The following is a 15,910-nucleotide window of genomic DNA, read 5'->3' as shown; positions in this document are numbered from 1 at the left end:
CTATGCGTGCACCTCATGGTACCAAAGCACCTTAAAATTACAAACATCACAAAACAAACTGGTCAGACTACTACTTGACCTGAACCCCAGAACCCACCTCACCCCTGCCCACTTTGACAACCTAGGATGGCTTAGAGTAGACGACAGAGTACAGCAACTTGCAATGGGCCTGGTCTTCAAGATACACTATACGACCGGGGTGCCCATGTACATGTCAAAATACTTCCCAAAGGTCAGTGAATACCACAACCACTACACCAGAGGAAGCTCAACAAATCATGTTAAACCCAGATTCGGCTCAAACAAGGGACTAAACACGTTTCGCAATTATGCCACAACAATGTGGAACGCCCTACCCAAAGCTGTAAAGGAATGTGAATCCCTGCCCACATTCAAAACCGCTCTTAAAGAGCACCTACGGGAGGCTGCAATTCGAAACTGGCCACCGTAAATGCCCAAAACCCCCACCACCTCCTAATAGACAGTCTCCTCCCCACCGCATGTATATATTCCCTCCCCGCTGTATGTATATTTCCCTCCCACCCACCCACCCCCTCCTAATGTACAGTCCCCTCCCCATCATATGTATATACTCTGTCAGGATCTAGGGGTAACAGTACTGTATATTTGAATACCGCTTATGTCACAAATGTATCAGTACTAAATACCTATATGTCCCTATGCCATAAATGTCATGTACGTTGTGTACGTCATAAATGTCTATATGAAATTAAATGGAAAAAGGGGGACCCTGATGGAAACAAGACAAACGTCTTTCTCAGGTCTGCATCCCCTTTAACTGTATGTATTGAGCCGTACTGTATTGTACCCATTCTGCAATCTGTTAAATAAAGTTTTCATTCATTCATTCATTCATTCATTCATTCATTCATTCATTCATTCATTCATTCAGAGAAAGACGTTTGTCTTGTTTACATCAGGGTCCCCCATTTTCAATTCATAATGATATGAATAACAATAACATATCTTAATACATATAGCAGGCAATAACATATAAATATAGCAAGAAATCACATATATGAATACAGTCAAATGTCTCTCTTTTTATTTGTAATGTATTTCCAATAGAACCATTAGATACATATAGCCTATTATTCTAAGCCATTTATTATACAAACTTTAAAACCGTGCATGTTGACGCTGGGGGCGTGACTGTTCTGAGACCACGCCTTCCGCAGAGCTATTGGTCAATCGTCGACCGCGTCGGTCGCGAGGACAGATGCGCGCATGCGTGGCCTGAGCGCGCGGGAAAGCGTGAAAACAACAACAAGAAGAGCGGAGTGACTATACCCAGTGAAGATTAAGAAGAAGGTTATTGTGGAATGGTGTGTGCAGTAGGTGGCGGTGTGCGGCTTTTGTGGTCTCGACCCGCCATAATTTTGTTTCTACAGTGATCTCACTGTCATGTGGAGGGCGGCAATACGCCTAGATGCGTAGTCCGCCGGAAATTTACACGAAGAAGAAGAAGACAGACGGTCTGAGATATGATCAACAATTCAACTGTTTTATTGAACACCACATCACACCGATAAAAGAAGCTTTGAGGTTTGAGATGAACAAAGTTGTTCACACGGTTCCGCTTGTCGTGCTTTCTCGCTCCTACGTTACCGGAACTTACCGCCAGACAGACGGAGCTAACTAACTAAACGATGCGTGTGGGGAGCTAACTAACTAAACTAACTAAAGGATGAACTAAATAAACGGAGCTAACGTTTACTAATTACACAATGAGCTAACCAACTAAACGGGGAGTTAACTAACATTAGCCGTGCCCACAGTCCACAGTCATTCAGTTCATTGGCATTGTTTGTAACTACTAATAGTAACAATAGATCTATGGGTAACAGTACTGTATATTTGTCACAAATGTAACGGTACTATACCTGTATGTCATGTATGTCCCTATGCCATAAATGTCATGTATGTCATAAATGTCACTATGAATTGAAAATGGGGGACCCTGATGTAAACAAGACAAACGTCTTTAAGGTCTGCATCCCCTTAACAATTGTTTGTATTGAGCCGTACTGTATTGTACCCATTCTGCAATCTGTTAAATAAAGTTTTCATTCATTCATTCACACATCATGTTACACACGCATTCAAATGTAGTAAGTCATACTGGCCAGTGGTGTATAGTGAAACAGTAGTTATTTTGCCGCACAACATAATTTCATTAATTACATTGTCTAGAAAGTAATCAGGTATAGACCTAATTTATTGATATGATATTTCAATATCGATCTAGCTTACTACAACATGCTACGATGATGCCAAGTGGCTCATGCCAGCCGGTCTGTAACCATGGCGATGGAACTCTTATGTGTGCTCGATCGTTGATTGGCCACTTGCCTTAGTTATGACTTTACTCCAAACTAGTTCGTTTATGTCCTAAATAATCATGTTGCAAGTTGCAACATGATTATTTACTTGCAACCAATTTCAGTAGCTGGTTACTATGCCTCTTGTGTCGACTTTGCACTATAACTTAGGAGAGGACTTTACTTACTTTATTGTCAATACAATTTAAATTAGTCTTTTCTCCTATCCCTCCTAGTCACACATACAGTCTTCATATCCCTCCTAGTTACACTCACACAGTCCTCATATTATACCTCCACATACACACAGTCCTCATGTCCTTCCTAGTTACACGCACACACAGTCCTCATATCCCTCCTAGTTACACGCACACACAGTCCTCATGTCCTTCCTAGTTACACGCACACACAGTCCTCATATCCTTCCTAGTTACACGCACACAGTCCTCATATCCCTCCTAGTTACACATACACACAGTCCTCATGTCCTTCCTAGTTACACGCACACAGTCCTCATGTCCTTCCTAGTTACACGCACACACAGTCCTCATATCCCTCCTAGTTACACGCACACACAGTCCTCATATCCCTCCTAGTTACACATACACACAGTCCTCATGTCCTTCCTAGTTACACGCACACAGTCCTCATGTCCTTCCTAGTTACACGCACACACAGTCCTCATGTCCCTCCTAGTTACACGCACACACAGTCCTCATATCCCTCCTAGTTACACGCACACACAGTCCTCATATCCCTCCTAGTTACACGCACACACAGTCCTCATATCCCTCCTAGTTACACATACACACAGTCCTCATATCCCTCCTAGTTACACATACACACAGTCCTCATGTCCTTCCTAGTTACACGCACACAGTCCTCATGTCCTTCCTAGTTACACGCACACACAGTCCTCATATCCCTCCTAGTTACACGCACACACAGTCCTCATATCCCTCCTAGTTACACATACACACAGTCCTCATGTCCTTCCTAGTTACACGCACACAGTCCTCATGTCCTTCCTAGTTACACGCACACACAGTCCTCATGTCCTTCCTAGTTACACGCACACACAGTCCTCATATCCCTCCTAGTTACACGCACACACAGTCCTCATATCCCTCCTAGTTACACGCACACACAGTCCTCATATCCCTCCTAGTTACACATACACACAGTCCTCATATCCCTCCTAGTTACACATACACACAGTCCCCCATACATAATGCATTTTATCAGAGAGGTCAGGGTCACCCATTAGTCACTGGCCAGCCTCTTTACCTATCTAGGCCTTTCTTTTTTTGGTTGTTGTTGTGTTGTTGTCTCTTGACAGTTGCTGTGGTTCTGCCCGCAGTGAGACTCACCATGGCAGAGGACTTCAGCCAGTCCCTGACCCCGCCGGTGTCTCCCTTTGCCGCGGGCAGTCAGTTTGAGCTGACCCCGACTCGACCACCCTGCTTCAGCTGCTGCTCCGAGCCAGTCGGGGAGGATACAGCCAGGCCTCTCTCTGCAGAGGGATACACAGGGAGAGGCTCACTGAAGCGGTAAAGAAGACGATGAATGCCTTTTTTCCATTTGACTACATATTGTTCATGCAGAAGTAATTCAATAATAATAATAATAATGGATTGGATTTTATATAGCGCTCTTCTCTGACTGACTGTTGCTCTGACTCAGAGCGCTTCACAGAGTCCATTATTCGTTCATACACAGTCATACCGGTGGTGGTAAGCTACAATTGCAGCCAGAGCTGCCCTGAGGCAGACTCACGGAAGCGTGGCGAATAATCAACGCCTACGGCCCCTCCGACCACCACCAACATTCATTCACATGCATACACATTCATACATAATGAATGAGTAATTCAATGGGTGCTTGTCACCAATTAGCAAATTCCCAAATGGTACATGGACTGCATTTATATAGCACAGCACTTATCCAAATATATCCAAATCGCTTTACAACTAGGAGCCAAAATGTGTTTTTGTTTAGGCTGCACACATGCGTTTTGGTAATACTCACTTCAGGTAATTAGGACCTGGGTGTGGTGTCACTCTGTTTTACCTGGTCACTTGCACAGCGGCGTTTAGGAACAGAGGGTTAGTAGGGCTCCAATATTTTCTGTTGACCGTCGTCGTCACCCCACCTCGTGTCATGTCATATTACATCACATCAAAGTATAATTTAGTTTTTCTTTGATTATTTCAGTATAATTGCTCGTTTCCATCAATAAACACACCAGGACGTCATAATGGATTTAATTTGAACGCGTCGCAATCAAGAGTCTACTTAGCCGCTAAAAGGCACTTTTCCTTGATAGCAGTCGCTACAACAACTTATGCCTCACATTCACACACAGCCGGTGGAGGCGACCAGGTGCCAGTCTGCTCATCCGTTAGGGGTCACTGCGACATGCTGCGAGGAGCTGGAATCGAACCGCGAACCTTCTGATCACCAGACGACTGCTCTATCTCCTGAGCCACTGTCGCCCCAATAGATCCTTGCATTCGCAATGGAGATGCTGCTGCTAAACAATTTTCAGTACTTTATTGAACAATTTGTAGACATTGTTATTCAATATAAAACATTTGAAAATACACCTGGATGTTGGTGTAATTATATAGGGATGGCTAGGCGCTACGTCATCATATTCCAAAACGCCACTTCCGTGTCCTGTTGCTTCCAGACGGGATATTTAAAGGCAGTAAAATGGTGCAGTGCTGTGTCCCGTGTTGCAGCAATAGAAATGATGTCAACAAAACAGTCTCTTACTACCGCTTTCCTCCGTTACCGTTAAAAAAAAATATATATATATATATTCGGTTTGAGTTATACGAGTTGAGACCCTTTTTCACAGACTTTCAGAAGTCAGCGAAGTAGGATGTCACAATAAAAAGGGTGGCCGGTTCCTGGGCTGTAGCCATTGCTGTTTACATAGCGTTTGCTGTTGAACATTCAGTTAGTCAAATGTCAAAAATAAGAATAGGAATAAGAATACAAATAAAGATACACAGTCAGAGATATACATTCTAAATTATACAGTCCGAAAATATACAGTAATATACAGTAAAATGTACTGTCAAATGTAAATGTCCAGGAAGGTATACCTATAGTAAAATGTAAATGTACAGGAAGATATACAGGGATTTACTCTGTGCTCAGTGAGGCACAGTGAGGCGTTGTACAGTCTGATGGCTGTTGGTACGAAGGACTTCCTATGACGTTCAGTGTTGCATCTTGGGAGTCTGAGTCTAAAGCTGAACGTGCTCCTTCTATCAGGCAAGTCTGTGTATAGTGGGCGGGGGTCACAGTCAACCAGCACATGCTAACCAGTCAGACCCTTTATCTCAGCTGGTTAGTGCGGCTGCCTGTGGATCCTATGGTCCCAGGTTCAAATCCACTCGGTTACAATAATATCATCTCCCTCTGCTGTCAGTGGAGGTCAAGGCAGGTGGACACAGTTGTATCTAGCCTGCCTTTTTCTGTGGCATAAAAAAGCCTATTCACGTATCAACCTAATTGACTTTGATTCATGCTACGTTCACATCATATGGGCCCCGTAGGGGTGTAACGATGCATCGATCCTAATGTGACGATTCAACTGCATCGATTTGAAAATGTTAGAATCGATTATAATCGAATTATTTTATTATTCTTTTTTTAATGTTTATTTTTTATTTTTTTTATTGTTTTTATTGACCTATAGTCCATTCATGCTGTGTGAATCAGTTCCCCCAGCCACATTTGTGTATTCAAATTTTTTTGAGGAATGAACTGATAGAAAATGTATCGAATCGAATCGAATTGTGGTCAAATGAAGAGATTTCATGATGCATTGAATCGCTGCCTGAATAATCGTAATATAATGACCAAGGAGCCTACCTGCAGAATGTAATAACTCCCTGCCTGACCAAGGAGCCTACCTGCAGAATGTAATAACTCCCTGCCTGACCAAGGAGCCTACCTGCTGAATGTAATAACTCCCTGCCTGACCAAGGAGCCTACCTGCAGAATGTAATAACTCCCTGCCTGACCAAGGAGCCTACCTGCAGAATGTAATAACTCCCTGCCTGACCAAGGAGCCTACCTGCAGAATGTAATAACTCCCTGCCTGACCAAGGAGCCTACCTGCTGAATGTAATAACTCCCTGCCTGACCAAGGAGCCTACCTGCTGAATGTAATAACTCCCTGCCTGACCAAGGAGCCTACCTGCAGAATGTAATAACTCCCTGCCTGACCAAGGAGCCTACCTGCAGAATGTAATAACTCCCTGCCTGACCAAGGAGCCTACCTGCAGAATGTAATAACTCCCTGCCTGACCAAGGAGCCTACCTGCAGAATGTAATAACTCCCTGCCTGACCAAGGAGCCTACCTGCAGAATGTAATAACTCCCTGCCTGACCAAGGAGCCTACCTGCAGAATGTAATAACTCCCTGCCTGACCAAGGAGCCTACCTGCAGAATGTAATAACTCTCTGCCTGACCAAGGAGCCTACCTGCAGAATGTAATAACTCCCTGCCTGACCAAGGAGCCTACCTGCAGAATGTAATAACTCCCTGCCTGACCAAGGAGCCTACCTGCAGAATGTAATAACTCTCTGCCTGACCAAGGAGCCTACCTGCTGAATGTAATAACTCCCTGCCTGACCAAGGAGCCTACCTGCTGAATGTAATAACTCCCTGCCTGACCAAGGGGCCTACCTGCAGAATGTAATAACTCCCTGCCTGACCAAGGGGCCTACCTGCTGAATGTAATAACTCCCTGCCTGACCAAGGAGCCTACCTGCTGAATGTAATAACTCCCTGCCTGACCAAGGGGCCTACCTGCAGAATGTAATAACTCCCTGCCTGACCAAGGAGCCTACCTGCAGAATGTAATAACTCTCTGCCTGACCAAGGAGCCTACCTGCAGAATGTAATAACTCCCTGCCTGACCAAGGAGCCTACCTGCAGAATGTAATAACTCCCTGCCTGACCAAGGAGCCTACCTGCTGAATGTAATAACTCCCTGCCTGACCAAGGAGCCTACCTGCTGAATGTAATAACTCCCTGCCTGACCAAGGAGCCTACCTGCTGAATGTAATAACTCCCTGCCTGACCAAGGGGCCTACCTGCAGAATGTAATAACTCCCTGCCTGACCAAGGAGCCTACCTGCAGAATGTAATAACTCCCTGCCTGACCAAGGAGCCTACCTGCTGAATGTAATAACTCCCTGCCTGACCAAGGAGCCTACCTGCAGAATGTAATAACTCCCTGCCTGACCAAGGAGCCTACCTGCAGAATGTAATAACTCCCTGCCTGACCAAGGAGCCTACCTGCAGAATGTAATAACTCCCTGCCTGACCAAGGAGCCTACCTGCAGAATGTAATAACTCCCTGCCTGACCAAGGAGCCTACCTGCAGAATGTAATAACTCCCTGCCTGACCAAGGGGCCTACCTGCAGAATGTAATAACTCCCTGCCTGACCAAGGAGCCTACCTGCAGAATGTAATAACTCCCTGCCTGACCAAGGAGCCTACCTGCTGAATGTAATAACTCCCTGCCTGACCAAGGAGCCTACCTGCAGAATGTAATAACTCCCTGCCTGACCAAGGAGCCTACCTGCAGAATGTAATAACTCCCTGCCTGACCAAGGAGCCTACCTGCAGAATGTAATAACTCCCTGCCTGACCAAGGAGCCTACCTGCTGAATGTAATAACTCCCTGCCTGACCAAGGAGCCTACCTGCAGAATGTAATAACTCCCTGCCTGACCAAGGAGCCTACCTGCTGAATGTAATAACTCCCTGCCTGACCAAGGGGCCTACCTGCTGAATGTAATAACTCCCTGCCTGACCAAGGGGCCTACCTGCAGAATGTAATAACTCCCTGCCTGACCAAGGAGCCTACCTGCAGAATGTAATAACTCCCTGCCTGACCAAGGAGCCTACCTGCAGAATGTAATAACTCCCTGCCTGACCAAGGAGCCTACCTGCAGAATGTAATAACTCCCTGCCTGACCAAGGAGCCTACCTGCAGAATGTAATAACTCCCTGCCTGACCAAGGAGCCTACCTGCAGAATGTAATAACTCCCTGCCTGACCAAGGAGCCTACCTGCAGAATGTAATAACTCCCTGCCTGACCAAGGAGCCTACCTGCAGAATGTAATAACTCCCTGCCTGACCAAGGAGCCTACCTGCAGAATGTAATAACTCCCTGCCTGACCAAGGAGCCTACCTGCAGAATGTAATAACTCCCTGCCTGACCAAGGAGCCTACCTGCAGAATGTAATAACTCCCTGCCTGACCAAGGAGCCTACCTGCAGAATGTAATAACTCCCTGCCTGACCAAGGAGCCTACCTGCAGAATGTAATAACTCCCTGCCTGACCAAGGAGCCTACCTGCAGAATGTAATAACTCCCTGCCTGACCAAGGAGCCTACCTGCTGAATGTAATAACTCTCTGCCTGACCAAGGAGCCTACCTGCTGAATGTAATAACTCCCTGCCTGACCAAGGAGCCTACCTGCAGAATGTAATAACTCCCTGCCTGACCAAGGAGCCTACCTGCAGAATGTAATAACTCCCTGCCTGACCAAGGAGCCTACCTGCAGAATGTAATAACTCCCTGCCTGACCAAGGAGCCTACCTGCAGAATGTAATAACTCTCTGCCTGACCAAGGAGCCTACCTGCAGAATGTAATAACTCCCTGCCTGACCAAGGAGCCTACCTGCAGAATGTAATAACTCCCTGCCTGACCAAGGAGCCTACCTGCAGAATGTAATAACTCCCTGCCTGACCAAGGAGCCTACCTGCAGAATGTAATAACTCCCTGCCTGACCAAGGAGCCTACCTGCTGAATGTAATAACTCCCTGCCTGACCAAGGAGCCTACCTGCAGAATGTAATAACTCCCTGCCTGACCAAGGAGCCTACCTGCAGAATGTAATAACTCCCTGCCTGACCAAGGGGCCTACCTGCAGAATGTAATAACTCCCTGCCTGACCAAGGGGCCTACCTGCTGAATGTAATAACTCCCTGCCTGACCAAGGAGCCTACCTGCAGAATGTAATAACTCCCTGCCTGACCAAGGAGCCTACCTGCAGAATGTAATAACTCCCTGCCTGACCAAGGGGCCTACCTGCAGAATGTAATAACTCCCTGCCTGACCAAGGAGCCTACCTGCAGAATGTAATAACTCCCTGCCTGACCAAGGAGCCTACCTGCAGAATGTAATAACTCCCTGCCTGACCAAGGAGCCTACCTGCTGAATGTAATAACTCCCTGCCTGACCAAGGAGCCTACCTGCAGAATGTAATAACTCCCTGCCTGACCAAGGAGCCTACCTGCAGAATGTAATAACTCCCTGCCTGACCAAGGGGCCTACCTGCAGAATGTAATAACTCCCTGCCTGACCAAGGAGCCTACCTGCAGAATGTAATAACTCCCTGCCTGACCAAGGAGCCTACCTGCTGAATGTAATAACTCCCTGCCTGACCAAGGGGCCTACCTGCAGAATGTAATAACTCCCTGCCTGACCAAGGAGCCTACCTGCAGAATGTAATAACTCCCTGCCTGACCAAGGAGCCTACCTGCAGAATGTAATAACTCCCTGCCTGACCAAGGAGCCTACCTGCAGAATGTAATAACTCCCTGCCTGACCAAGGAGCCTACCTGCAGAATGTAATAACTCCCTGCGTGACCAAGGAGCCTACCTGCAGAATGTAATAACTCCCTGCCTGACCAAGGAGCCTACCTGCAGAATGTAATAACTCCCTGCCTGACCAAGGAGCCTACCTGCAGAATGTAATAACTCCCTGCCTGACCAAGGAGCCTACCTGCAGAATGTAATAACTCCCTGCCTGACCAAGGAGCCTACCTGCAGAATGTAATGACTCCCTGCCTGACCAAGGAGCCTACCTGCAGAATGTAATAACTCCCTGTCTGACCAAGGAGCCTACCTGCAGAATGTAATAACTCCCTGCCTGACCAAGGAGCCTACCTGCAGAATGTAATAACTCCCTGCGTGACCAAGGAGCCTACCTGCAGAATGTAATAACTCCCTGCCTGACTAAGGAGCCTACCTGCTGAATGTAATCGCTCGTAGGGTGACGTTATTGACCCACTCACCCCGAGCTGCACATTTCCGCAAACCACTGCAGAGAACTCGGGCGCGGTGGCCAAGTGGTAAGGCGTCGGTCTCGTAAACCGAAGATCGCGGGTTCGAACCCCGTCCGTGCCTTGGTACAGAGTTTGGAAATCACACATTTATCTTGTTTTATCTTAAAGAGCCTACGTGGAAGTCTATATTGGGACTTTAGTCTTCAGCTGATGTGGTTTTCCTTGCAGACTGCTCTTGCGTCTCGACCCGGCCCCTGCGGACTACGAGGCGGACACCGTGGAGATGTTTGGGTTCCACTGGGTCACAGAGATGGCGCTGGTGGAGTCTACGAAGCTGCTCTTCGGACTGTTCAGGTGATCAAAGACGTTTGACTGTTTGCTATTAGAGAAGTTATCGGCTCCACTTTTTCACTGTCGAGATCCAGTCCAAAGCATCCACCTGGTACTGTCACTGAATGTTATAGATATCCACCATAAATTTGGGGTCGTTGGACAAAAATTAAGAGATATAATAAAATGTTCTCCATTAGAGTGATCTAACATGCTTCTATGTGTAAGAAATGTAGCAGATCAAGTCACTTTGCTTTGATTTCTGACATTTTACGTCATGCTTCCTGGTATTGGATTATAGTATGGGGGAATTTATCTGATACTGATTCCCAGTTTTAACCTTGTATCGGACCTTCCCTGTTACCAGTATCAATGCATCCCTATTTATTATGACTTTTAATGAATATTATATTTATTCATTTATTATTATATATTGTAATCATGATGACTCTGAGGTATATTTGTGTTTAAATTGTGTAAAATCAGAGTAAGGCCTAGTCCTAGTGCATCAAGATACCATTCCTAAAGTATACTGTGGTGCTGCAGAGATGACCTGGCCTACGAATCGCATTCCACACACACTTGAGAAGACATCTTTGTTTGGTACAGACCTCTCATAATTTGAATACATTTTTCTATGAAAATTAAAGTTTAAATGATCATTCCCTCTGTTATTATTATGAGTCGCATTGCAATTGCAATATCTGTCAAAATAATCACAAATACATTTCCCCCCTCCATATCGTTCAGCCCTTCTCTGAAGCAGGACATTGTTTAAGTTCAATTCAATTGATTTCCAAGCAGAATTGAATTATTGATAAGGTTTTGGCACGAGAAGACGGTCATATCCCACCTATTTGTGTGTTGATTGATTGCAGTGAATTTCAAGGAATTGTAGTTTCCCCTTGAGATCTTAAGTTGATTGAATTGAAGGTGGGTTGACGTCCGCTGTGCTCTGGAACCATTTACCAGGACAGTGGACGCTTATTGAAGGACTAAAAGGATCATCTGTGATACAAGTCTGTGGTCTCACACGATCTCTGTTGTTGTTTTTAGACAAAAGGTTTTCAAGCTGGAGAGCCTGGTGCAGTCCAGCTCACATGACTTTGGTGAGCATCAGTAGACCCGTCATGCTATTATTATAGTTTTGTGTTTTACATTAGTTTTGATTTAGTTTTAAACGTTTGTGTTTTTCTCATGTCCAATTGAAATTTTTAGTTAACAAAAATGTTACCCCTAGATTTTGTATTAGTTTTACTTATAACTATAATACGTATTACTATAATAACCTTGCATGCATAATCTGATTTGGATAATCTTGATTGATATATACAGTTACTTGTGAGGGGTTGTGTCAAAATTTTTTGTTTAATGTGGTGGGCATTTTTCTTTTCTTTTGTCAAGGAAACAAAACTGCACAACTGTCTGTGCACTCTGTGTGAACTGTGAGTGTGTTTCAGGCCAAGCAGGAAGTCTTCACTACGAGGCAGAGGAGCTCAGGCAGCAGTGTGTCCTGTTTCTCCAGTATGTCAAAGTCTTCCTGTACAGGTAACGCCCTCCTATTCACACTATTGTTGGTATTCTGTGTTCACCACTCAACTTCCAACCATTGCATGATCTTAATATTATACCGGATACTATTGATGCATATTAAGTAGGGCTGCAGGATTAATAGAAAAAGACCTATGCGATCTCATTTCTAAATTATGATGATTTAAAATTTTCTTATCCACTTTTTCTCCTCCTGTTCTTCTGTATTTTCCTCCCATCCCAATTTAGTCGTTATGCCAATTGCCCCCTCCCCTTCCTGGTCGTTGCGCGCATGTGCCCCCCACTGGTCGGTCTAGGGAGCCCTGAAGTCTATCACATGCTTCCTCCGATACATAGGAGACAGCCAGCAGCCTCATTTCACCTGGCAGCGCGGACTCTCATTGGTGAAGTGTAACGTGTGGGAGGTCACACTACCTTCACCATTTCCCTCCCTCGCTGTGCAGGCGCCCTGACCGACCTGTAGGAGTCGCTGTTTACAACGACCAGATTACCACCCACCGGCTTCCCTCCCGCTGACACCGCCAATTGTGTCAGTATGACGGCCGGATTCGATACCAGTGTCTCTGCGGTGGTAGACAGACACTTAGTCCGCTGTGCTACCCGGCCGCCCAAATTATGATGATTTTTTATATAAAAAATTTACTTTAAACATTTCTTAAAATAATTTTTTATATATATATATATTTTAAAACTTTTTACTTAACTTTACTAAAATTATGACGAAAAATAAGAATTGTGTGAGAGAATCGTGATCTCAATTCTTAGAGAGAAAAATCGTGATTCACATTTTAGCAAGAATCGTGCGGCCCTAATATTAAGACAGACTGATGCCAGAATGATGGTTATTAGACCAGACCATTGTGGCACGCTCCATACACTAAACGAAGAAGTGCAATATATAGAATGTCCAAATCAATCTTTATTTGTATAGCACAGTTCATACAGTAAGTGCAACTGAATGTGCTTCACAGAAAAGAATTGCAAAGAATAATTAAAAAGACAAGAAACAAACACATAATAATAATCATAATAATAGTAATAATAAATATAGCAATGCAAAAAACCTAGGTAAAAGCAATGCTAAAAAGAGATTTATAAAAAATAAAAAATCCACAGATTCAGAAACCAGTAGATCCTCCGGCAGGCTGTTCCAAAGGCTATAGGAACATACTAGCTTAAAGCTGCTTCTCCAGGCCTTGTTGTTCTAGCCTAGGGAACAGTTAGGAGACCAGTGTCAGAGCATCTAAGGCAGGGGTCAGGAACCTTTTTGACTGGGAGAGCCATAAAAGCCAAATATTTCTAAATATATTTCATTGAGAGCCATATAGTATTTTTAACATATAATAAATTAAATATGTCTTACTTTTAATGAGACTTCTGGTGCTGCATGGTTTTGCTGATGGCCTTGTAATCTGGTTCATACGTGGTGAGATTGAGCTTCATGCAGGCATTGAGGCTTCCATCAGTTAAACGTAGGTTGGTCTTAATGTTCCTCATATGCGAGAATGACTGCCCACATGCATATGTAGAGCCAAACATGGTCAATACGGCAATACTCACACTGCATTGTGTGGTATGTCACAGGAAGCTCGTTCCAAGTTTTAAGAATCAGCTGGTCTTCAGGTTGAAGATTTTTAATTTCTGTCCACTTGTGTTCCCTCGCCAGCTCTGCTCGCTATATCTTCAGCTACAGATACTATTAGCTGTATCTTCAAAACTAATTCTGTTTACTTTAAAATGACACAGTATTATTAAGAAATATCACAAGTATATAAAAAAAAAAAACGTTTTTTTTTTTTTTTTTTACTCAAAAAATTCTGGGAGCCATATGCTGTCACCAGAAGAGCCATATATGGCTCGCGAGCCATAGGTTCCCGACCCCTGATCTAAGGGTTCTGCTGGGCACAGACCTAAAGGAAAGCGTTTCAGATGAATAGGCAGGTGCATCGTCATTTAGTGATTTAAAAACCAATGTCAACATCTTCAGCAGCAATCATCCAATGGAGATTTTGTCCACTAGTTGATGAAATTGGTGCTATAGAGCACAGTAGGAGGAAAGTGATCCCCGGAAATGTTGTATCACAGTCATGTTCTTCCAGCACACGCATGAGGACGCACGTGCACGAGCACGGGGTGCACTGGAGACATGTAAACAAGGCCCTTGTGCTTCAATTTGATTGGTCAATATGATATTCCTCGAAATCCTAAGCTAACTGCCTGTCAATCAAACAACTTGGCCAGAATCTAAAGTGAAACTTCATGGGATATAAACATTTGCAAGAGCAAAAATGGACTTTGCAAAGGTCATCATTTATTTGTCTTGTAGACTATAGAACAACAACAGAAAACTCTTATTTAGGTGAAACTGTGCATATAAACTATGGTGAGCTGTTCACAAGGAAACTTGTTGGATACCTTTTTAATCAAGTCATTTTAAAGGTGCTATTAATTAAATGTTTAGTAACATTAACATTTATAGTATTATTTATATATATTGTGACAGATCTCCTCCCCCCTCCTTTGGATACGTGAAGGATGGGCGATATATCCGTCACTTAGGTAGCTGATTAGTACTGATAGAACACACCTGCACAGCATTTAGTCACACCCACCTCACATGCACACACTCCCGACACACACACTAGCTGATTAGTACTGATATAGTACACCTGCACATAATTAGTTGACACACACCTCACGTGCACACACAATCGTCCCACACACTACATTAACACTGAGATAGAGAGGAGTGAGTTGAGCGGAGTAAGGAGTTGGAGTTGTTGTGTAGAGAGAGAGATTTGGATTCAGAGTTGCGACGTTGAGAGGTAGTGGAAGGTGAGGAGAAAGCGAGATAGGTGTTCTTTGTGTACTGGACCCTGGACTGGCTGAGATACCCCATTGTGTACTGACCCTGGACTGGACGACTACCCTGAATTGTGAACAATCCCTTTTTCTGTCTGCGAGCCTGCTTTGTGTTATTGACCCCCGGACTGGATCACGACCATTCTATTGCTTTTTCCCTCTGGATTCAACCTTAACTCTTTCTCTGCCAACAACGATTAAACTCTTTATTGGCCGCCAATCGTTGAACGCCAACAACGAGTATACTCGGTATTTGATCGTTATTTCTTTTATGCGATATTTCCATTCATTATCCATCCAGGGAGCCTGGTGTTATCATAGGGAATGAGTCTGAGATCGCAAAAGTCCAATATCGCCGCCTGGTAGGATGTGGCCGGTATTGCACATCCTTTGAAACTCTGTGTATTGGGCTGTGCGTCGATTATATTGGTCCGGGCGGACTTTTCTAGTAACCTGAACCTAGGGCTTCACCCGAACGCATTGAATAGTTTTCGGGACCCCCGATTCATTATGCTGTGGTGGGTTATGTTGTGGGCCAAATGGACATACGAACTAAAGAATGCCGTTATTGACAATCAATTAATCAGAAACGACTTTTTTAATTGTAGCGTGTGTAGGGACGAAATGCCAATGGATTAAGTATAATACACATCGCAGGCTATTACTATTACTAGGTTCCAGTAGTGGGCAGCTTGAATTGCCAGGTCCTAGAACCAGC

General features: G+C 44.5%; 1 protein-coding gene across 4 annotated transcripts in view; it reads left to right on the top strand.

Moving 5' to 3' along the window:
- The first annotated feature begins 1,267 nt into the window (after positions 1-1,267).
- mms22l (MMS22-like, DNA repair protein) overlaps positions 1,268-15,910 on the top strand; it is a 94,929-nt gene continuing 80,286 nt past the window's right edge. For 2 of the 4 annotated variants that reach the window (XM_084336911.1, XM_084336908.1), the window contains exons 1-5: positions 1,274-1,566; positions 3,703-3,892; positions 10,678-10,803; positions 11,836-11,888; positions 12,240-12,327. In XM_084336911.1, the coding sequence (XP_084193037.1) occupies positions 3,714-3,892; positions 10,678-10,803; positions 11,836-11,888; positions 12,240-12,327 (446 nt within the window). In that variant the 5' untranslated portion in view covers positions 1,274-1,566; positions 3,703-3,713. Of the gene's footprint in view, positions 1,567-3,681; positions 3,893-10,677; positions 10,804-11,835; positions 11,889-12,239; positions 12,328-15,910 lie in introns of all 4 variants that reach the window. The other 2 variants (XM_084336909.1, XM_084336910.1) reach the window with 2 other exon arrangements.

Source organism: Notolepis coatsorum, assembly GCF_963971535.1.
Source record: "Notolepis coatsorum genome assembly, chromosome: 19".
NCBI classification, from domain to species: Eukaryota; Metazoa; Chordata; class Actinopteri; order Aulopiformes; family Paralepididae; genus Notolepis; species Notolepis coatsorum.
Note: the sequence above shows the minus strand (reverse complement) of the source record. Positions and strands in the feature narration are given on the sequence as shown.